This window comes from Paralichthys olivaceus, chromosome 18 (assembly GCF_024713975.1).
Source record: "Paralichthys olivaceus isolate ysfri-2021 chromosome 18, ASM2471397v2, whole genome shotgun sequence".
NCBI lineage: Eukaryota > Metazoa > Chordata > Actinopteri > Pleuronectiformes > Paralichthyidae > Paralichthys > Paralichthys olivaceus.
The window spans coordinates 9,253,264-9,277,124 of NC_091110.1; the positions used below are offsets into that span (position 1 = coordinate 9,253,264).

Consider the following 23,861-nt stretch of genomic DNA (forward strand, 5'->3'; position numbering starts at 1 on the left):
GGTTAGCTTGTGTTGGATAATTGTTATGAAAATATGTGTGAATTGACACAAAGCTAATTTCAATTTACTGAAAGTGGCAAAAATAAGATTAACAGAGTAACAGCAAGTCTCAAAAACATCTTAAAAACTTTGAAAACCATTTTATAAACTGTATCATTCCAGTGAGCTTTCTCTCAATGCCCTTCATCTGCACAGTGATCATGAAATGGGGACTGATGGAGAGAGGGATTTGTACAGTGAGCGTTGGAAGGAGCGTAAAGAGAGACTGATTACTGTATAGCTGTTTTCAGACACAAGAAAATTGGGTCAGGACTTTTTTCTGGGTTGAGCATGACGGGGTAAGACATAACATATACATTCTGCAGTGGAAAGCAGAATGGATAAATTGTCTTTCCAAGTTGACGTTGTCTGTACAATTCACTAGGAAGCAGTTCCAGAACATATCCAGAGCAACTTGCTCAGACATTTGCATTCTCACATACAGGCCGTCTGAAACATATCTGCAGTGCATGTCTGTAAGCAGCTTGTGTCTCATGTAATAACTCCCTCATCCCTTTGTGTAGAAACAGGTAGTGAGGACCTCCTTGAGGAATTGTTGTCCAACCTTGTTCACTTGATCGTTGAAGTCCCCCTGCTGTAAGTACCCCCCTTATTTGTGTTTTTATACTGCATTTATGTCTGTTTTGCACACACATAAAATGTCATATTTACACTGCCCACACAGTGATTTGATAATGTCTTAGTTGTTTGATATTACTCTATTAACATAATAGCCAAATAAAAACTTCAAGTATTGGTGTTTTTCGTGTAGCTTCTCAGCTCATCTTCTGGTTCAGTCCCTTGTTTTTATTATTGTTTGTTCGTTGTCAGTGTATCCAGGATGTTAGTCATTGAAACAGTTAATGAAAAGCAGTTTTTGCGTTTTATTTGTGTGCTCTGACTTCTGCTCATCCGCTCCTTGGTTCCCTAACCAAGAAAAGATGAAATCCATTATGGAACATGCCAGACTAACATGCTGAAACTCTGAGCCGGCAAATACGGTGAGCAAAAGGACAAACACATTTTTTTTAAAAGGGATAAGGCTAAATGAAAGAAAGAAAGACAGAAAGTGTTGGGTGTGTAGCAGCAGAGATAAGGCTTGAAATGAACGCTGGATTAGGAGCGTTGCCATTGAGTGGGAGTAGAGGGAACATACAGTATTGACTGAAAAATCAGCCTTAAGTCTCATGGGTGGTGTGCACACTAACACACTCTGAGTGAATATTGCAGTGTGCTCATATCAATGGAAGAATTATTCCCTGCCTGCCACTCACTCTGACACACAGAGACAAAGATGCAGTGTGTACGTCTCTGTAGAGGAAACCACCTCTGCAGTGTCGAGACAAGTTCGCAGAAATATGACAATTGCTTTTTTCCTTTGCACGGCATCTTCCATTTCTCTTCTGTCCATCTCTCCCATTCTTTCATTCCCTCCCTGTTGTCTCTGCACATCAAACCCTGGCTCTTGGGTAAATGCATTCACTATTCCAACATTATTCATTGTTCCGAGCTGCAAGACTCCCCCTGTTTTTCTTCCCTTCACCACTTAGTGGCTGTCGGCCCATTTCCTCTCTACATTTTCCTGGTTTGGATGAGAATCTTAATCATTCTTGTGGTGGAGTTTACCCAAATCCCTCACAGTCTTCCTTTTGTGGTTTCATTTGAGAATGATAGCAGTTAATGATTTTATTTTCTTCAGGTTAGCGGTTGATGCGTATAGATACTCAAATCCTATTTAGTCCCTTTTTTAAAACATAATGTTAAAAATTTCTCTTGCTTCAGCCTCTCAGATGAAAATATTTTGTGGTTTTGTTCATTTTCTATGCTGTAAACTGAATATTTATTGGATTTGATGTGTGTTTGGATATCAACAGGGTTTTGGGAAATAGTAAAAGACATTCTGTTAGGCCACAATTATCACCTGGCTGTGTATATACACTTCTGAAGAAGTCATATAAGAGATTAAAATGTTTTACATTATCTTTACTTGCATCTGTCTCTGTGTTTCCCTGTAGAGACATCACCTACAGCATCCTGTTTGAAGCAGTGACCACGCTGCTGGTCTTCTTCTCCTATCAGCTCTTCCACAAAGACATCCTCAGAGATGGAATCATCTACCAGCACATCATGAAGGGGAGATGGTAAGAAACATGCTTGTGTTACCACTGACATAGCATGATTTGAGACATGAACTCCAGAAAAAGTATGGAAAATTCCCTTTCACATATAACGATTGCTGCAGGAGATGAAGTGATCACATTTTGGTGGTCAAAGGTCAAAAGGACAAGGTCACATGACCTTGCAGTCTTTTGAACTCAATTTATAAGGAATGTATGTATGGGGTAATTCTAGTTTCAGTTTTGCTGTAGTATGTTATTAACGCTAAACTGTAAAAAAAAAAAAAGAAAGTACATTAACTAAATTTCCCTGTGTTCACTGCTATCTGGAATATCAATAAATACAGATAGATGTTGTTGTTGACACAACATGCATCATGAAGTCTATTAGTGCAGTTTAAAGAGGTGGGCAGAAAGAATGGATATTATTTTCTTTGAGGGCTTTCACAGCTGTAAAGCACTGAGTGTTCATCAAGACTAAAAAAATGCTATATAAGTACAGACCATTTATAGCATAAGAGCAACACAAGAGCACTTTGGATTAATTACCACTGAGCTGAAGAAAGGCTTCTACATTAGCAAAATAGATTATAATTAGCTGTGTATAACATTTTTAAAAATTTGATATTTCAAATATTTCACAAATACAGGTAAGAGTCTCTAATTGACACATGTGGATCTTCTTGATGACGGTGTAAGTGTTGGTATGTTTTTGAACTAGTTATTGAAACCTTTTTTATTCTCCCCAGTTTGTCTCTAACCAGTCGACTGGTGAAGACCCTGCTCTATAACTTCATCAGGCAGGAGAAGTGTCCACCTCCAGCAACACACATCTTTGAGCCCAAAGCTGAGGGGGGCCTGCTCTATGGCCTGGCATCCGGGGTGGCAAGTACGAGAACACAAATCCTCACACAAGTAAAACACAATGAAATATGGAACATTAATGAAAATGCTGTCATTTGTTTATTTTTACAACCCACAACATATCTTTAAAATGTTTTATATTGATTCTGACATAACATTTTTCTCACCTACTTACTTGCTGAGGTCTTAAGACACACGTATAATTAGAATTGCACTTAGTGGCGCACATACCTCCGCCAAGGGCCAAACTGTGCCCTTAAAATAAAACAGGCCTTATAGCTAAGGGCCACATGAAGTCTCTCAAATACACATCGGTGGTAGTTGTAGGTTTCTCTGCCAATTTGTTACCATACAGTAGCTGAAAAAGCCTACACCCTTTTGAAACCACATTTAAATCCACTGGGTCCAGATTTTTATTTAGATCTGCACAGAATTACTCACACACACACACTCATTAATATCAGTCCACTAAACATGCGTAATATTTTAAGCAAAATGTTGCAAGCAAAAAAAACCGCCCTATCTCACAATGTTAAAGAAAGTGCTGATTCCTGGATCTGCCCCCTGATCCTTCCCTGACCCATACCGCAACCTTCAAGGTTTAGTGGTAATCCAGCCAGTAGTTTTAGCATAATCCTGCTGACTAGCAGTAAGACAAATGCAGACAAAGACATAACCTCCCCGGCTGAGGTAATGAGCTTTTTGTGTTTTAAGCTGAATGTTTAAAATTGTTTCCTAAACTAAAAGTCTTTTTTCACAGCCTCTGACATGTAACAGTGGTAAAAGCATGGGCGTACATAATGAAAATAATTACTGGGACTTGAATAGAACAGAGGTGCCTTTCCTTCCATGACAAGTCTTATATTCTAACCTCTCTTAACTTTGACCTAGAATCAGTATTTTGTTATTTTATCTTTGGACAACAGTAATAGGCACTGTGGAAGCGGCCATCTTTGCATATGGGTCGGGTGAAATGGACGACAAGATTTGAATTTTTTATGTCAGTTGATATCGATAATTATCAGGATAAATGTCACACTATGATTCATATTAAAGTTTAAAGACTGATTTTTGCTCCTCCTTGAAGGTTGTGGTTTCAGACTCTTCTTTCTGAGCAAAAAATGACAGCAAACACATGAACCAAGTATGTGTTATACCTCCTCACCATGCTTGTATAATGCATAAACCACATGTCAGTATATATTGATCTTTTGTTACATTACTACTGATTAAAATTATATTCTGTATTATAATTTTTTGTTACTTTTACATCTCCCAGGTGTTTTTCTTCCAAAGAGTTCCCAACTTTGTTCAGCTTGTGACCCCCTTAAAATGAAACAACGTGAACTAGTGACCTCTAATCACAGGTTATATATTATCGCCTATAGTGTGGACATTATTGTTGAGTAGGTCAACTAAAAGAAAATTATATATTTAAATGCTTTTAAGGCCCCACGAGACCTGAAATAATAGGAAAAAAATTGACCAAATATGAGGCATATGTGTGAGAGAAATACACGTTCTTCTTCGGTGTCCTTTTAATTATCTAGTGATCCTTACTGAATGGGATGGTTTTGATTATTTGATCATTGCTTTTGCATTTCGTCCCAGTGATGTCACCACAATCCCCACAGTGAAGCTAGTGAGTTAAAAATGTTCTCATAAATGATTCGATTAAGATCAAATTACAAAATAAGACCCAGACTGTAAAAATAGAGTTGTTTTCAGTCAGTTGTTTTCATTTTTCCTTGGAGCCAAAGAGTGAGAGTTGTGTTCAAACAGAGGAACAAAAGTGTGATCCACGCTGACGGGCATGACAGCGTAGATGAAAGGGGTGTGTGTGTGTGTGTGTGTGTGTGTGTGTGTGTGTGTGTGTGTGTGTGTGTGTGTGTGTGTGTGTGTGTGTGTGTGTGTGTGTGTGTGTGTGTGTGTGTGTGTGTGTGTGTGTGTGTGTGTGTGACTAAATTCATGTTTGTTTGAGTGTGAGAATAGGGCTGGGTTTCCCTTTGCAGATAAATGGTCTTTGTCGGTTGCTGGTGGCAGATTCCTATCAGTGAGCCATCAGCATTCAACCCAGCCTGTCTGTCTGTAGCCAGTGATCAGCTCGATGAGTTATGGTGCCCTGTCCTGTTCTGTAATCCCCTAGAGCCTGTCTGTCTGCAGCCGCCTCCCTTGTACACACACACACGCAGACCAACAAAGACACAAGCTCCCTTATTCTGAGCTCAGAAACAACATTTGTTTTCTTTCTCTGTCTCGTACACTCATTTGCACTCAGTCATTTGGGATTAACAGAGTACACAGACAAGCACATCTCACCAATACACAGGGCTTTGTTCTAAAGTGACGGTAAATATGAGTTTGCATGTTTTATTGGTCAATAAATATTCAGGTGGTTAAAAGCAACTGCTCCACGAAGGTCAGTTTGCCCATCACAGTTAGTACGACTCAGTCTGTAGAAAACAGTTGTGTAATGTTCTTGGTGGTGAAAGATGAGCTTTGTTAAGTTCTGAAGAAATAAACGCAGGATCCAGCATTGCTGAAGTTTAATGCAAGCTAGGGAGTAAAACTTCAGATACCCTAGAAACATGCTTAAGTTGTGTAACATATTTATATGTTCATGCAATTATCAGCATTGTATATGATATAATACTATATAACATATTTCTCTGTATTGTTGGAATGACATGCAGAAGTTAGTTTCCATTACACCTATGCCAATGCGAATTACTTGAAACCTGAATTCTCTTGAATGACCACCAGAGGGCGACTCCACTGGTTGCAAAAAGGAGTCCGTTTCTATGGAAGTCTCTGAGAAAATGACCCTCACATGATTTATAACGCTAGTAAACATTTTCATTAGGAGTTTATGGTCTCAATAAGTAGTTTCAAGTCTTCTTCAATAAAGCGTGATGTTCATTTCGTAAAATATGTCACCATTTAGGGTAAAATAGACAATAAAGCACAGTATGCTAAGGGGTGGGGACATTGTGTCATTGACAGCTAGTACCATCAATAGGTGCAGGTCCCAGGTGGAGGTGGATATGCCGTGTCTGTGCTTATGTCAGTCTTGCTGGTTCCAAAATCCAAAATGGCACTGGACAAAATGCCAAACTTGAGGCTTTAAAACGGCAGCTCCAAAATCATTGGGTGACATCCTGGTGGGTTGCCACTTGATGACACCACAGTATTGCTTTATTCACATGTCGTGCAGACGTTAATTTAATCCAATGTTTCCCAGCTCTGTTGGATAAATGCATTCAGAAACCCTAAACTCAACTTCCATTGGAAAAAATCTACAGCAAAAGTGGAATAATTATGACCTGAAACATTCTGTATAATGTCTGTAAATCTACACACAGTGCTCTGGATAGACACAACACTGTACATTTCCACAGTGTTTGCTTGAAATTACAGATCCTCATGTTGGTAGCATTCAAAATCACTCATGTCTACACATCCACTTTCACAGATGGCCTGGGTTTTCCCCCGGAACCAAACACCGCTCACTGGCAAAGCAAAGCACTGCTTGATTTCTGTCGCCAGTTTAGTGTCTGGGGAGATAGGATGTCTCTTCCTGTCTTGCTCTTATACACTCTGCTGTCTGAGCATCTGTGGGGGGATTATCACCTCAGTGACTCAGATCATTTTGGACTTCCTCTCCTCTCGTCTCCAGAAAGGATTTTATTAGTTGTTATAAAACTGTTGTTGGTCTGTGGAATGTTCTCATGTGTTATGCATACATGTTTATGTTAGAATGGTTTTAGATTAGCATTGGATGAAAGCACTTTGAGCATATATTTTGATATGCCTGAGATTATCAGAAGGGTGTGTTTATTTATTGTCTGTACAGCGTGTTCCCCATGTGCATTTCTGGATAATCATGAGTTTGGTGTGTGTGTGTGTATCTGCGTGCTTGGCTAAGGCTTTGGCCTGAAGCCCTGATGTCATATTTCATTCAGTGTTATGCAAGTAAATAAGTAAATAGCACATTGTGCCTGTCTCTGTTCGCCAGAAGAGAAGTCCACATTTCTGTGTCTGCACTGAAGCATCTATTCTCAGATGGAATAACCTCCCACCTCTGCTGTCTCCACAGACCACTGAGGTCTTTACATGTTCAAGTATAAAGTTGCATTTGGAACAGGTGAAATGGAAGTTATTGGATTATTTTTAGCAATGCTGATAGTATAAGAATGCTGGTCTATTGTTTCGCCACTTTTGTGGCGCAGAATGCATTCACTGGATGGCTGTTGTGCAGTTAACAACCCTAATTTGGTGATTCCCATGTTTCCTGTGGCACCACCAGCAGAGTTATCACTTCTTTGGTTTGTCACAGAATTTTGCACGTTTACATTAATGTTTCTTAGATGATGTTCATAGAGACTTTATCTCTACAGCTACTATGACTTCAGTGAAATATTCCAACTATTGGATGGATTAACAACACATTTGGTACTGGTCATCATCAGGTCAAAATTCACTTTGTCCACTGTGTCAACATTCCCATCACTGTAACTTTTACTTAGTTTTTATCGCTAAAATTAGTTAATAAGTTAACATTGTTATTATTAGCATTGTAGCTTCCTAAAGCTCTGTTTTTCTTGAGTCACAGAGCTGCTAGCATTGCTGTTTTGTTACCGTGGGTAGGCTATTTGAAACAGTCCTGGATATGATCGCTTTCTCTTTTAAAGAATTTGTGCCTAAAAGATTTATAGTCATTAGCTATAACAAGGATCTAGATTTATCTACTGTTCTGGATGCTGCTTTGGAATTCGTCCAGTTAAACTTAACCATTACCTAAGTTATATTTGCAATTGTTAATTGTTTTAGGCACATTTTATCGAGTCATTGGCACAGAGGAGTTATGCTATGTGTCATTTTATTTATCACTTTCATTTAGCTTCTGCATGGAGCAGAACAGAAGAACAAACATTTCTCCGATATTAACTCGATTCATACTGTCCTTAACTCAGACTGAAAATAATGACTACTGCAGCCTTGAAGATAAGCATTAATATTCCCACAGCCGGCAGTCTAACAACAATGGCGTCATTGAGACCTGTGTGTGTTATAACCATGATATGAAGTCACATTAATGGGGCAGGGTATTGTGAAGTAGAGATGGATTGAGAAGAGATGGATTTTCTGCTTGTGTAATATTTCACTGAATATATAAGTGACTTAGTGCCAGCAGTAATTTCTGTGATTACAAATAATAATTGCTATGTAACTTCTCACTCTATTTGTCCCTGTTATTTTTGGCATCTTATGTCTTTGTCTAAAAGACCTGTAGGGATTCATAGGTTTTCAGAGAAGAAACAATTCAGAGGCTGTTGCGATTACAGTCTCATAATAAACTACAGACGTGTTGTTGCATGTCTCAAAGTAGGATGCCTTTGCTGCCCCCAAGTCCCAAAACCCTGATTCCGATTTCAGCATGCCAGCCACTGTGTCCGTGTGTGACCTTCTCTTTTCCTCACTTTCCCCTCTATCCTTTCCTTCTCTTCATGTCCTCCTCCTCTTTTTCCACTCGGCGTCCGGCCAGGACCGGAGCAGCCTGAGCAGTGTAGCATTATTGGGTTTATGTGGTGGGCAGGCAGACAGGCAAAGGGAACTGAGCCAGACGGATAACAAACAGCACCCACTAAGGTAAAATAGAGCGAGAGAGCGTGTGTGTGCTTGCGCGTGTCTGCATGTGCGTGCGTGTGTGTGTGTGTGTGTGTGTGTGCGCGTCTGTGTGTGTCTCTGTGTGTGTGTCTCTGTGTGTCTCTGTGTGTGTGTGTGTGTGTGTGTGTGTGTGTGTGTGTGTGTGTGTGTGTGTGTGTGTGTGTGTGTGTGTGTGTGTGTGTGTGTTAGAGTGCAGGAAATGTGGCTGCCAGACCAGGCTCTCTGACACTGTTGGGCTAGTCACTGTGGTGCCAGTGATGAGATGAACAGGGCTCCGTCACAACTTGGCCCTCCCTCTCTCTCTCGATCATGTTTTCTCTCACACTCGTTTCTCTCTCTCTGGCCAGTCGAGGGAAAGAAGAGTGTCGTGCCGAGAGAAAGAGAGACAGACTGACCAGTGCAAATTACATTATTTCTCTCTTGGGGATTTCTTTTTATCATGAAGCACTTTGTTGATGTCGCTTTAGCTCAAATATAAACAAATTCATTCTCCTCTTTACTGGAATTGTGAACACATTTCTACAAAGTGGCTCTTTACTTGTCGTCAGTGAATTTAGAGGCAAACCAACATATAAATCATGGATGTTACTGAGATTCTAATCAGTCACAAGTTGTTGAAAAGAAACTCTAAGTCAGAGAAAGGAGGAAAAGTACATGAAAAGCCTTCATTTTGTCATGCATAATGGTTTAAAACTTTTATGACTACTCTTAACATCACAGGGTCTTCATCACTTACAATCTCTTCCTTTGTCGTCCCTCGACTAAAGCTGCAAGAGGACGATGGGATTTTCTCCTTGAGTTAATGATTTTTCATATAGTCTAGACCTCATGTACACAAAGCGTGTCACCCCTCTAATGTTCCACACTAATCCGTCCTTGTATACTTGACTTAAATCTTTTCTGGTTCAGTAACTAGTTAGTGTGTCATAGTTGGGTGGATCAGGATGACTTTTATGAAATTACTCTTTCCTCAATCGGAGAGTGTGCAGATTCAGCCAGGAGAATTGTTCTGCTCTTCCAGCTTTTGCCACTTGATGGCAACAAATCTACTTGGCTTCTCCTCAAATTCAGTAGCATGAATCAGTGAGAACCTACAAAACACACACACACACACACACACACACAGTGTCTCACTCCAGCTTGCTTCATGTATTCTGTGTGGCTAGACGTGCAGGAGCCAGAGGCTGTCATTGTGTACCTTGGTGTTCATGCTTCTCGTGCTTCTTGTGACGCCTGAAAGCACCAGCACTTCAGTTACTCTGCAGGAAATGCAGTTCTCTCTCATCTCTCCCAACAAGAAAAACCATGTCCGCTTCAGTTGGCTAGTAGTTCTAGTTTCTCTTTGCACTGTGGCGCCGTCTATGTTGTTTCAAATTTCAGGTTCTGCAAACCACCGTACATGACTCCTTTGTGCTTTTTTGGCCTCGTCTACATCAGTCTGACCTCACGCACCGTTTTACATTCATTTACCTATGAAAGGAAAAGCAGTTGTGAGATTGAGGAACTGGAAGTAGGGACAATACTTTGGTGCTTTCTTTAAAAGAGACTCACACGCATAACCTCACAGATCTTTAGATTTTGCACCAATTACTTCTTTGTTGTACTGAAATAGAGATGCCGCTGTCTAATCTCTGCTAAATCCTACTTTAAAGAACAACAGAGGAGGTGTGTCAGAAAAGATAGACAATTATTTTCCTGTACTAATTAAAAGTTGAGTAAGAATATAAATTATTGTTAGAAAAATGACCAAAATGAAAAAGCCAAGGCCCAAGAGTCCCCTTAAATTTAATCAAGCCGTACCAAGTTTCATGGAAATTCATTCGGTTGTTTTGTCTAATCTTGCTTATGAACAAACCAGCCAACAAGCAAAGGACAAGCAAAGACAAGTCAACACATAACCTCTTTGGTGGAGGTAATAATAGAGAAGGAAGTAAATAAATGATGAAAAGGAACAAAGGAGTTGTCAAGTGTATTTTTTTATCCGTAGGTTGACCTGCCTCTCTTTCTGATCTGTAGGTGGGCTGTGGAGTGTCTTCACATTGGGTGGAGCTGGTGGCAAATCAGGCGTAGACCAAGAACAAAACCCCTTACCTTTGTCTAATCAGAGCCTTCTGTTACTGCTGGTCCTCGCCAATCTGACAGACGGGCCTGACTGGCCCAACCCCTACCGCCAGGCAATTACTTGTTTCAGAAACACACAAGGTAAATATATTTTCCTGGAAACCCACAGATATACTTGTTAAATACTGTCATATGTCATCTACCAGAGTGTTTTATATATTTTTCCTCTGCTCATTTAGACACATCATCGCTGTCCGTGGAGCAACCTCACACTTTCCAAATCAATTTCAACAGTCTGTACACAGCGCTGTGTGAACAGCAGCGCTCTGATCAGGCCACGTTACTGCTGTACACCCTGCTTCACCAGAACGCCAACATGAGGACATATATGCTCTCCAGAACTGACATGGACAATCTGGTGGGTAGGATGGGAATGTAGAGTTTTATTTTGATTGTGTTCATTTTACAGAGCGTGGTGCACACATGCATATAAATTAATACAATCTTCATGTGACTATTGTAGCAAAGTGGAAGCAAATAAAGAGTCCAAGCATGATTGGTCAATCCCCAACAAAGCACATTATGCTGCTCTTCCTTACACACATGCATATGGCCATGAAAGCATTTAATCTCGGGCCAATGCTATGGCTCAGTAAACACAGAGGATGTATGCCGTAGCAGCTGGTGCTATTCTGTCCATGTGGGACTGTGCCAGTTATTCCTTATAGCAGAGCGAATGTACTGAGGCAATAAGTGAGCGAAAATCAATCTATAGCACAGCATGTCAGATGGTTTCATATATAGCACAAGTATGGTGGACCATCACAAATGAGGCTGTGTGACTGACACCGTATAACACAATAATTTGGTCTTATTGCAGAGGAGGTAGCAGTTAAAATAGTGAGCACAGATATGTTTGGCCGATACGTTTGCAACAGAACACCACAAATTTGCACTAATGGCTCCACATGTGCAGGCAATGGCCTTAATTAACAGTCACATTTTAAACTGTAGGTCTATTAAAATTTACTTCTGATATCACTGTGACCTTTCTGTGTTATTCAATATTTATGGCTGCTATAATAAAATACCATCATTAGCTGATCTAGCTTGAGCATATTATGTAGGGGGGCTACTAATGAGTCTTGCTACTTTCTCTGTGCTGAACAATAAAGCACTGCTGCACGACAGCATAATGAGCTAACACTCAAACTGTGTGAGCCGACTGCTCACCATGCTAACTGCTTTCACTCTGACTGTGCTTCTGTCTGCTCTGCTTGCCTCTTATATCTAGCAGGTCTCCACCTATAGCATTATGATCCATGATTCAGGAGTGTCCAAATAAATGTAATGATGTAAATCTTGGCTTCGCAGCTAACGTCTGCAGTGCTTAGTCTTATATTAGTTGCATTAAGACCCTATGATCCGTAGTTTTTATCATTCACATGAAATAACATGTTCACATTTTCATCCACTGTTGTTGGTGCAGTTTATCCACTCATTTTGTTTTCTTGTCTCTTTGCTCACAAATTGCCAGAACATCTGCAAATTCTCATCATAGCCACCAAAATGAAAAAATAAGAGAGCAATGGTTAATTAGTTATAAATAAAAAGGAAAACCAAGAACGTGAAAATGTACCTGATGCTGTTTCCACAGGGTTCCCTCTGTTGGAACCCCATTAAACATCCAAAGGATTTTAATGAAAGTCACCCACACATACAGTATTCTCTGATCTTTTTCCTCCTCTTCCTCTCAGGTTTTGCCCATCCTCGAGATCCTTTACCACGTAGAGGAAAGAAACTCTCATCACGTCTACATGGCCCTCATTATTCTCCTCATTCTCACAGAAGACGATGCCTTTAATCGCTCCATCCATGAGGTGGTGGGTAGACACACAAAAGTTAAACACACACTAGTCAGGTTTCAGGAATTAACACAGAAAACTTCCATTACCTGCACTTGTTCGATTATAGTACATTTCCTCATTCCTGTCTCATTTCTGGTTTCAGGTATTGAAGAACGTCCCATGGTACACAGAGAGGTCATTGACGGATATCTCTCTTGGCAGTTTGCTCATCCTGGTGGTTATCCGCACAATCCAGTTTAACATGACCCGGACAAGGGTAAGATGAACATGTATTCAAGCACAGTTGGAAACATAACATGAAATCTATCAGCTGTAGACACATTTTGTGACTGTATATAAAAGATGGACAACTCCGCAAAAGTGAAGCCAAAATATTTCAATCATGCCCTGGTTGTCAAAAAACAATCCCTCCTGCATGTTCGCAGATAGGACATGGGCCAGAAAAAAATTCCCATGAAGATTTTTGTCATTCTAAGTAGTTCTTATGAAACTGTTTTAAGGTCAAGGGATTGTTTTTAATTACCTCTACTAAGAAGGTTATGTTTTCAAAGTTACGCAAAAACTGCTGAACCCATTTCCAGGGAATTTTGTGTGGGCGTGGGATCTTAACCAAGGAGGATGAGGATCCATATAAATGGGTGGATCTAGGATTTTTTTCTTTTAACTTTCTTTAACATGGTGAGATAGGGCATTAACCATGACAGAATTATGTGCCCAGCTAGTTTCATCTGTTTGTTTGTTGGTAGGACGATTACCAAAAAAGATTTCCATTAATTTTTGGGGAGGGGTGGGACTTGAGCCAAGTAACAACCCATAGAGGTATGCACTCTCCAAGCCCACGTAAAACAGGCTGAGACATCATGATTTACAGCTAAGACTGACTCATGATTGATAAGGAGGGTGTATCGGCAGGACCATGATACTGCGGCTCCACTCCCCAATCACTACTGTGCAGACCCTGGCTCCAAATGATGTCATCACTCCAAGATGGTTTTGCCACTATCTGGAATATTTTGACTTAGTTTTTGTACAGTGGAAGGAAGAAGATACGTCTTTTCCCTGTTGGTATACGTTGATCCAAGTAGTGATGTAAGGCATTTGTCATGACATGAACTCTTATTAATAAAACACAAATTCATCTAATAGTATCATCACTGTTGTGTGTATCTTTGTGTGCGTCTTCCCCAGGATAAATACCTCCATACCAACTGTCTGGCTGCCCTTGCCAACATGTCAGCCCAGTTTCGATGTCTGCACCAGTACGCTGCCCAGCGCATTATCAGGTGATGAACAAAAGATGATATATTAACCGTTCTTCTATCCATTCATTTCCCATACAGCCTATTTCAGCTTTTATCTGGATCTTACCATCTTATTCTAATAGATCCATTATCTGTGAGAATATTAAAAGTAGATTTACATTTATTGACATAATGGCCAAGCTTATTGTTATCAAGTGTGGCCTGTCTGTATGTTCTCTGGTGGTTTAAATTAGCATGTGAATCTTGACCTTTAGAATTGTTCTCTTATATGGTTGAACCCATCATTATAACTTTACAAATGGTAATATAATACATGTAGGAACCATTAACGGATAAAATAATGATAAAAGAATGTCTACCCAATGCAGTGAATTAAAGGCATGGCAGATGAAAATACTCCATTCCATTAATGAAAAGCATAGCATATATTATTTCAAAATTAAACAAAAACATTGAATTGCAATGTTTGAGCTGGTGTATTATGTTGTATTAATGATTTTATTACAACCACAGATTTAAAAGGAATAGCTACAACTTTATAAATCACACATCAGCACATTTTTATTGGCTCGCATTAAACATTGTCCTCCGAATATTAAATGTGCTGAGTTTGCCTCTTTTCTGGCTGAGAGTCTCAGTAAAAGACAAATCTGCATTTCAGAAAGAAAATCTGGATGCTCACCCTCAAAAAAAAAAAATATATATATATCAGTTGAAATAGTAAAAAAGCAGCACACAGTCAAAGTGGGCCTGAGGCCTTCCTCAGAGCACGTATGTGAGTAAAGTCTGCTCAAATCACAGGACAGAATGTGTTGATGATCTGACAATGTAGTTTTATAGACTAAAATCAATGTGTGTCACTGTCAGTCGGGGTATATTCCAACTTTATTAATTACTGCTTTGTGTAAGCTGGAGGCCTCGGAACAATCATCCGTACCAGATTTAAATAAAAGCATCCGTGTGAGTCAAGCAAAGATGCCAATGGAGAGACAGAAAACAAAAGGAACGGAAAGTCTAATTCACACAAACACCCTCTTTTGTTTTAGTGATTCATGTTGACTCAGCAGAAAATATTTATCATTGCAGTAACTTGAGTGTCTACGGCAGAAAAGACTAAGAAATGAAATATTGAGAGAGGTCTGTCTGTCTAGAAAATAACATTATGTATCACAAGGGAACGGAGGGAAAGGGTTTGGCCCAAAAGGACACGGAAGACTTGAGAGGACAAGGTTTAAATCACAAACACGTGCACACATACGTGCACACACATCAAGTCATTCGTGTCTGTTTGCTAACTCCAGTCACCGGGGGAGAGGAATGTTTCCTTCCCTGACAACGTGCACATGTTCGTGCACACTCAAGGATCCTCTTATCTCCCCGCCCATGTCTCTCTCCATATCTGTGACTCTTCAGTGTTTTGAGTCAGAGAGGAACACCGCCTGTGAACGTGTACATGTCCGTCCTGTGGTGATGTAGAGCAAACCGTCTCCATGTCTGACTATAATGATAATGATGATGATGATGATGACTATGATGGCCTGGGCTGGGTTAAACTGCCTGGCTGGCTGGCTGCTAGATAAAGGGAAATTTCCTGGCAGGAATTTCCACATGGCAGCCAGACACGGCTGAACTCTTCTCCTTAATTGACTCTAAGAGAGTCACGGCTGGAGCTGTTTATTTACAAGCAGCCCTGGGTTGAGCTGACCCAACTACTGCCTGTCATCATTTCTCTCTATCTGTTTCCTTTTGGCCACAATGTGACACAAATGTAAGTCTGTATTGAAAAAGAGAAGTTGTGATAAAGGAAGATTTATACAGAATTTATAAGACCTTTTTTTACCTGCTGCAACTCACCATTGACTGCCTCCACTCCACCAGAAAGCCCCAAACAAACAGCTGGGGTGTCGAATTATTGCAATGTGGTTTGAGATCAGATGGGGGCCCTGTTGCACATTTTACTAGCAAGGTTTCAGTTTAAAATTCTCCTAAAACTTGAGCATCGGGCTGCAAAATTGATCATATTGAAATCTTGATCTCGATTCACACCTATATGCTAACAATTCTGCATTTTAATTTGGTTTAAATAGGATTTCAGCTTTTAAATAGGATTTCAACTCTATCAAAACAAGTGCTCTTACGTTCTCACCCAACCAGTGACATCTCAGAGTCATCCCACGTGATGCAGATCAGCACAAAAACCAGCAGGGAAATGGAGCAAGAGAAAAATGGAGAAACATTTGTGTTAAGGACAAAGGTTCCCTTTATATGCCAGATTGAGAGCTCTTGCTGCGGCTTTAGGTTTGGTTTCAACCTGGCCCCATTTCGTGCCTACTGTCATACCAAACCCAGATGAAGGTAGTGACAACCAGATAACCAACCACTGTGCTCGTACTGCAAAAGGTTCTCATTCTGTGGTTTGGAGGTATTTTGGATTCAGACAATACGATGAAAGTCAAAACCACGAATATTGCAAGCAATGTTTTGCCAGCAGCACCACAGGGTAACACCACAAATTTATATAATCACCTTTAACCTCACCACAAAGTGCTATATGACAAAGCTGTAAAGGCCAAGAAGATGTCAGAAGAAAATCTCCTCGACATCACAATAGATCAGGAGCGATCATATTTTGTTGTTTTGCAGTCAGTGAGTGCAACAAGTATTCAGCTATTGTAAAAAAAAAAAAAATTCCAAGCAAGAAAATTGCGATTCTCATTTTCCAGACTCCAGTGCAACCATACATAATCTAATCCTTGAAATGAAAATGCTAAAATATATCATACAAATAATCATATTTTGAAGAACAACACGTGACAATCCAGTGTGTGCATCCACTATTCAGAAAAACAGAATCCTTTGGACAGGTGGAGACAGACCACCTATACATTGACCATGTCTGTCATGATCTCAGCCTTATAACTGATTTTGGGATTAGGCAGGAGGTTTGGAAATCCTCCTGGGTCGCCGCTTGCTGTCCATGTCCTTCACTGCCTCGGCATAAATGGGAGGATGTGACAGAGCGACTAGTCAAAGTGCGTTATTGTTGGCAGGGGTTCCCCGGTGGAGCTTCTTTGGTGGTCTCTTGTTTGAATCTGACTAGATACTACAACAGGTCCTATTAAGTAGATGTGGCTCCTTTGACATGAGGTCTCTAGATAACAGGTAGACCTCCACGTCGCTGCTCAGATACCTCCATCCACCTATCATTCGGCCAATTAGCCTGGATAAAGAATGCTGAGAGATGTTGTGTGTGTGTGTTTTTCAGTGCTGACAGATGGACAGGTGTTGCTCTAAGGGACATGAGTTGAGATCTTTGTGCGTTTAAGGCTCCTTTAGCCCTTCGCTGTCATTGAATTTAATTTATTTTTCAATTTTTGTTCCTTGATTAACACACATATTAAACATTTAACACCCTTGGGGGCCTATAGAGGGAGTATTAAAAAGTAGTAATTAAAACAGAAGGTCATTAATTAGTTTAATAACAGTTTATGATAAATAGGATCATAAAAAAAGAGAAAAAAATGTTGTTTTATACAACCAATATTTTATAAAAAAGGTTTTTAAGTTTTGTAAGAGTTAAACGATTGGTGTTAAATTAAGACTCATTTTTAGTCTTCGTAGTAAATTATTATTTTGACACATAATTTTGTTATTCCACAACTCATTTCTATTCATTATTTTAAAGGCCTCTTTTAGTAATTTAGTAGTAATCTGTCTAAAACTGAAGCTTCCCACTTCAGTTGAGTTTAGGCTACAGTTGAATTATTTACAGCACATTAATTACTGGTCTGCATGCGCAGTATGATGACTTTGTATTTGGGTTATTTCATAGATGTGTATCATCCATCAGTCACCGTTGCTCTGACTCTCTTTTCACTTCTCTCTCTTTGTCTCTCTCCTGCAGTTTATTTGCTTTGCTTTCCAAAAAGCACAACAAGGTTCTGGAGCAGGCAACACAGAGTCTCCGAGGCAGACAGGCAGACAACACAGCCTTGCCCGACTATGTGAGTAATACACACACACACAAACACACACACACAGTGTATACTCAGTTTGTTAGTGGTTAACAAATTATGTCTACTTGGGTAAGGACCAATAATTGTTGACAGTTTTGTGAGATTACGTGAATTTACACAAGCTGCATGAAATTTGATTTCGATATTGTCAAGTTTAGCAATTTTATTCATCTATTACATTCATTTTCACATAGTCATGCATCATACAGTAGCCAAAGCCCAACATTTTGTCCTAAAGAGATTGTTTAAAAATGTTGATCTTCCTATGATTGCTTGGGAAGACACCACACCACACATCTGTCATTAAATATGAGCTGAGCTAACCAGCTGCTCACTGAAGCTTTGTGTTTAGCATGCTAATATGACAGTAGAGTCAATTCTTGTTAACTCTCATCATGAAAGCGAATAATTTACTTCCCAAAATATTAAACTGTCCCTTAAAAATGATCTATTCAGTCTGATGAATAGTCGACGTAACCATAACTATTTTACCCAAACAAGGCTTTGACATACAATTAATTAAAAAGCATTTAAAGTTGAAGCTGTAACAAGCCAAATTGTCTTTATTTTTATTGATCAGTAGAATACGCGACCAGGCAGTTTTCATGTTATTAACCAGTGTATTCATCAGCTGGTCTTTCTGTATTTTTGAATGCTCAAGGATGCAACAGTTAAAAAAGAAATACATAAAAGAGAAAGTTTGTCTATAGCAAAAGATAACATTTTACATTTTACTTGTCAGACAACTTATATTGACTAGTTCAGCTTTCATTTGAGAATGTAGTTTTTAATTTTAATGCCGGAGTTATCAAATGTAAGTGCTATGCACCCACTGTTGAGCCGCAGTCTGCAGCTTCTTCTACACCAGCCCTTTGTCCTTTTTCTCACTACTTCCACAGTTCGTAACCCCCCTCCCACACACACGCGCACATTTAATTTGCATTGAAATAGTTTCCACTTGTAGACTAATATTTGATGAAACCATTGAGCGTTTGCAAAACCGAACGTTCAAATCAGCCATTCGCAGCGGAACCAAGGTAATATTGAAATTTCTCTGAAACATCTGTATTAATCTGAAATTGAAATCTTAACAGTGCCGCAGCAGTAATGTGCTGGGGAAAGTGTCTGAGCTTAAACCAATAAGTTATTGGTGATGTTGTTTCAATAAAATATAATGACTAGATATGGATCTTAGTAACAGCCACATCTGAGCAGTGTGTTGACTGTTTATATAATTGTTGATATTTGTGTTCAGGCACCTCTGCCCTCAGGTTTGTCTGTCTATGTCTCAGTCTGGCTGTCTCATTAGATTTGCATGGTTCTAGATAAGTGTGTGTGTTTGGGGGTTAGGAGGTCCCCATAGATGCCCTTAGGTGTTGGGGAAACAAGAGCGTATTTGAATGCTCCTTCACCCATGTACTGACTGTCTGATGTAGCCCTACAAACAGACATATATGTAAGCACATAAACACACACGCTCATAAAAACATATAAAATGCAGTTATCCAGCTTTGGTTTGATGCTCTCTACCTTCAGGGCTTATTTTAATGTTCTGTTTTATTTACACACTTTAATAAATACACATTATATATGACTAAAATGGAAGAGAGGCTGCTTTACCATGATTAAATGTTCTCTGTTCAGTGTCTTACTTCAGCCAGCCGTTCCCATGAGAGTCCACAGTGTTTTTAACAGTAGTGACATATATAATGAGACAAATGCATTGCGCAAGGTCAAAGTGTGAGGTCGCCTGCACAACAACGTTTTCCTTTTGAAAATGATTCACTGTGTTGCTCAAGGGCACAAGGCGCATTTCTAGTACAATTCTTCCATGGGAATTTTATATTGAGGTTCTTTTTCCTAGAATAGCGTCTGACATCTAGTCTGGGTCATAGACTTCAAAGACATGGCTGGTCAACATTTTTGATACAGTTATCCTTGAGCTTAGACTATACTAACTCAATGTGACATTGGTTCCCATGTCTACAAAGCTACTTCTATCAGCAGCAAGAAGTCAACGTTTAGCTTTGACATCCCATGATGCAAAGGAACATGCTGTGTTATTTGCCCTCTGAGCATGTGTGCACACTCACCCTCCCCAAGATGTACATTCATTTTGATTATGTCTTGGACAGGAGTTCAGTTAGCAAGCGTGTTCTCACGGAAGTGCACAATTAGCTTTTCCCATGTGTTTGGTAGTAAACGTCTTGTTCTTAGTCAGAGATGTTTTTCAGTGTTTGATAAAGCCTGTTGTTTTGTGCCGTTCAGCAGGAGGAGGACCTTCAAGTCTGGCCTCGATTCTGTCTGTTAATCAATTGTTGCTTTTGTTAGTTGCACTGATTGTACCCAACTTGTCAGTCTGTGTGAAATTATATTATTATTATTATTAGCCATAGCAGCAGTGGGTTTATTGATGGCAGCAGCAGTCAGTTGGTCCACCACCCTGGTCATGACTGAAATATCTGAAGCTGCTTTCACACATGCACTGAAGTCCCAGCATTTTTGTGAAAATTTCTGGAGGTGTCATATGCAAGAACGCAAATGTCAGTCAGCTCGGACATTTTCTGGAACTTTTCCTTCCACTCCCCTTGTTAATTGTCCGAGTGAGCCCATATGAGAATACAGCAGGAATAATGTCTGGAAAATTCACAGCGAATGAGAAGGGATGTTGATGACGTTTCTAACATGCAACGGATGTGAAACCTCTTTCAGTGTAAACAAGACACAGACGAAGATGTTGTCTTGGAAAAATAAGATCAGGGAGCTTTTGACGATAAGGGCCGATGTCGATATGATGTGAACAAAAATACATGATTTCCACAGTGGAATTTATACATCATGTCCTGCCTCCAGCTCTACTCAGGCACAACCCGTCACCTCAATGTTCTGGACATTTTCCTAGTTTTTTGAACACATCTGACCTGGATAATCTGCTGCTTTCTTCTAATGTGAAAGGCAAACTCAAACTTTCATATCTGAAAGTTAACGAAGTTAACTAATTAGTAGATGCATATTCAGTTCATTATCACATACGATACATCTGGAACCAGGGAATGTTCTTCATTTTAATCCAGAAAAATATCTAATAAAGTTTTTTAAAAACGTAATAGAACAAAATTTACCAAAATAGTCTTTCTGACAGTCTTGTCTGTTCCACTGGTCAGATCATTTCATAGAAAGTCTGTCTTAAACAACAGAACTGAGCAGTAGATTAAACACAAGACTGTATGGATGGTAATGCTGTGTGACTCAGATGAGCACTCAAACTCAATTTGCATATAGACTAACTTTTAAGCAAATATCTGGCTCATTTCAGTTGAGGTAAACATTGAATGCAGCATGGAATGTGAAATGTTATCTATGCACTGGACATTATTCTAGCCTCCTTACAATCAGTATTAATTCTAAAGTCAAATTTACATTAAAAACTTTGCATACCATTTCTTATCTGACCCGTTTTAATGCGTCCATCTCTGGCCCTCCTCTCTTCCTCCTGTAGCTGTGAATGTGACAGTGTAATCGTAAACCACTAGCTCTGGTATTATTCACAAACCCGCATATTAACTTGGGAAGTTTTAAGGATCTATAGGGAGAGATGAAGAGTAGCCAAATGTGAGGAGAAAAAAGAGGAACAATAGAAAGAGGAGAAACTGGCAGATGAGAGAGTGGGTGTAAGTGTGTTTTTTTGTAACGGGGGCATCTGGAAACAATGTAATTTGGCTGCGTCTGGCTCTGGAGAGAGAACTAATGTTTGTTTAATGTGGGATCGTCCCGGACATGTAATTGCTCTCTTTACAAGGGAGAGACTGAGAGGAGGATATGAGAAAACGCCGTCCAGTGCTTGAAGCTGTGGGTCCATTCTGCTTATGTCTCCCTCTTTCTCTCTTTCTTTGTCTGGCTCTTGCTCTCTCTCTCATATATACACCACCCCCCTACTCCTGCATGTGTTTGTGCTGCTGTGTCTGGTTAGTGTCAGGGACTAAAGAGTGAAGGGTTAGGGCCTCTTGAGCCCCCAGGGGACTGCCAGAGGCTTCCAGTCCAAGCAGGGCAGCTCTCAGGGGGCCTCACAGTTGCTCTCTGCAGCCTCTGCACCTTTGATTGCAGATGTTTCTTCTTTTTTTTTTTTTCTTTTTTTCCTTGCCCTTTGAGATATGTGCAGTGACATGCACTGTGTGCCTGTACATACTAACCAACATGAGAGGGAAGTTAGTGCAGTGTTGCCTTGCTTTGCATTGTGTGTCACTGTTTATGCTCCCAGCCAGCGGTTGTGGTGATGTTACTTCTCTGCCTCTTAGTCTGTTTACTGTTGCACATTTCTGGGAAGAGACTACAAGCACGCACACACACATACATGCACACACACACAGAGCCAGAAGCATGTTGGACCACCCTGTCTATGTGTTTATGTGTGCTGGTTGAGTCACAATCTGTGATCTCTTTTTAATAGCCAGAGTAGACACATGCATTAACTTTGTAGCACCATTCGTCTTGTTTAGGGGAAAAGCAGAGCCCGAGGATGTATCAACAGATAATAAACATTATGCCTTCTGTTTATTATCTGGGCTTTCAGGAATTAGCCACTTTGTTATTAGGCTACAAAATTGTTTTGCAAAATCCACAGTTTTCCATTTATTCAACGATAGCTCATGACAAGACGTTGTGTTTCTGAACTCCATTACTGAACAGTCTTTGTATACTTGAGTAAACAGAAAATATCAACACGGCAGTGATGGCACATACTTTTGAGATTCATCATGTGGCATCCACATGCCACATTGCTGAATTTGATCAATTAGTTTATAAGAAGCCGCCTGAATGGAATAATAAATTAATTCAATAAGTTGAATTTTCCATTGCTTTGTGTTTTATACATATGAATAGATTCATGTATTTTCACATAGAGAGTAAAAATAGACTGAGGCCAGTAAATGGGTAAATCACATTACCTTATTGCAGTACAGTAATGACAAAGTTTTGTGGCTCTGTAGATAAATATCCTAGTACTGATATTGGTGCCACCATCTTGAGTTTAAACGTCACCTGGAGTGTAAAGTAATAAAAATAGCTGAATCACAAATGGGAATCTTGTGTATTTTCCACGTATACATCTTATTATTACTTCCTCTGACTTATCTATGTCCATTTCATGTAATTCCATGGTGCTGATGGTGCCTCTGGGAAAACACCATGTGCCAGGACAGAGCTCTCCCTTCATACTTGATTTACCTGAATGTAGGAGGTTGATGTACATTATAATACTGCCTTGCACATTGACCTTCTGTCATTTTATGTGAAAATACCCAGAGGGGAGAGATGCAGAGAAAAATGGGTAAATCAAAGGGCGCCTATACATTTTACCTATAACAATTTCATACCATCTTAATCCTTTAATGTTTTTTTCCCCCAGTTGAAAGAATCGAGTTGTACAACATGAGGACTGTAACATGGTTATTATATCAGGCTTCTGTAACCTAATCTTGTTTGTTGATATAGTGAGCAGCAGTTTCTACATAGTTAACATGTATCTCGCACAATTATTTGCACATTGGAATCAAAGATGTCAAGCAAATTATTCAAAAGCTTTTTACACATCAAATATACCTTGCTGTTACAATGGTCAGAGACACATTAGCCCAGCATGAAAAACTACAGCTTCCACATCATTTGAATCGGAGCACACCATCTCCGCAAGGGGGGGTGCCAACGCAGGGGGCTCCACTTGGTCTTTGATCTATCCAACTGTAAAAGCTTTGTGGATGTTCACGCTCCACATGCTGTTTGGCTATATTAGTGGTCGATATGTGCAAGAGCATAATCATGGTGGATTATTTCAAAACATATTTTTCGTTTTCCTCACAATTGTCAAAACAGGAGATCAAATTATTTGCCAATTATGATGAGTTTCAAGAGAAGCAGAATACATCAACCTGAGTAATCTGTTATTCATCTTGGATTTCTTAAAACATA

At 39.7% G+C, this 23,861-nt stretch overlaps 1 protein-coding gene across 2 annotated transcripts in view; it reads left to right on the forward strand.

Annotated features, from left to right (window-relative positions):
- dym (dymeclin) overlaps positions 1 to 23,861 on the forward strand; it is a 47,109-nt gene that overhangs the window by 5,250 nt on the left and 17,998 nt on the right. The window contains exons 6-14 of one of the 2 annotated variants that reach the window (XM_069513405.1): positions 564 to 636; positions 2,055 to 2,180; positions 2,906 to 3,045; positions 10,704 to 10,889; positions 10,988 to 11,166; positions 12,506 to 12,631; positions 12,759 to 12,872; positions 13,805 to 13,899; positions 17,783 to 17,882. In XM_069513405.1, the coding sequence (XP_069369506.1) occupies positions 564 to 636; positions 2,055 to 2,180; positions 2,906 to 3,045; positions 10,704 to 10,889; positions 10,988 to 11,166; positions 12,506 to 12,631; positions 12,759 to 12,872; positions 13,805 to 13,899; positions 17,783 to 17,882 (1,139 nt within the window). The remainder of the gene's footprint in view (positions 1 to 563; positions 637 to 2,054; positions 2,181 to 2,905; positions 3,046 to 10,703; positions 10,890 to 10,987; positions 11,167 to 12,505; positions 12,632 to 12,758; positions 12,873 to 13,804; positions 13,900 to 17,782; positions 17,883 to 23,861) is intronic. The other variant, XM_069513406.1, reaches the window with a different exon arrangement.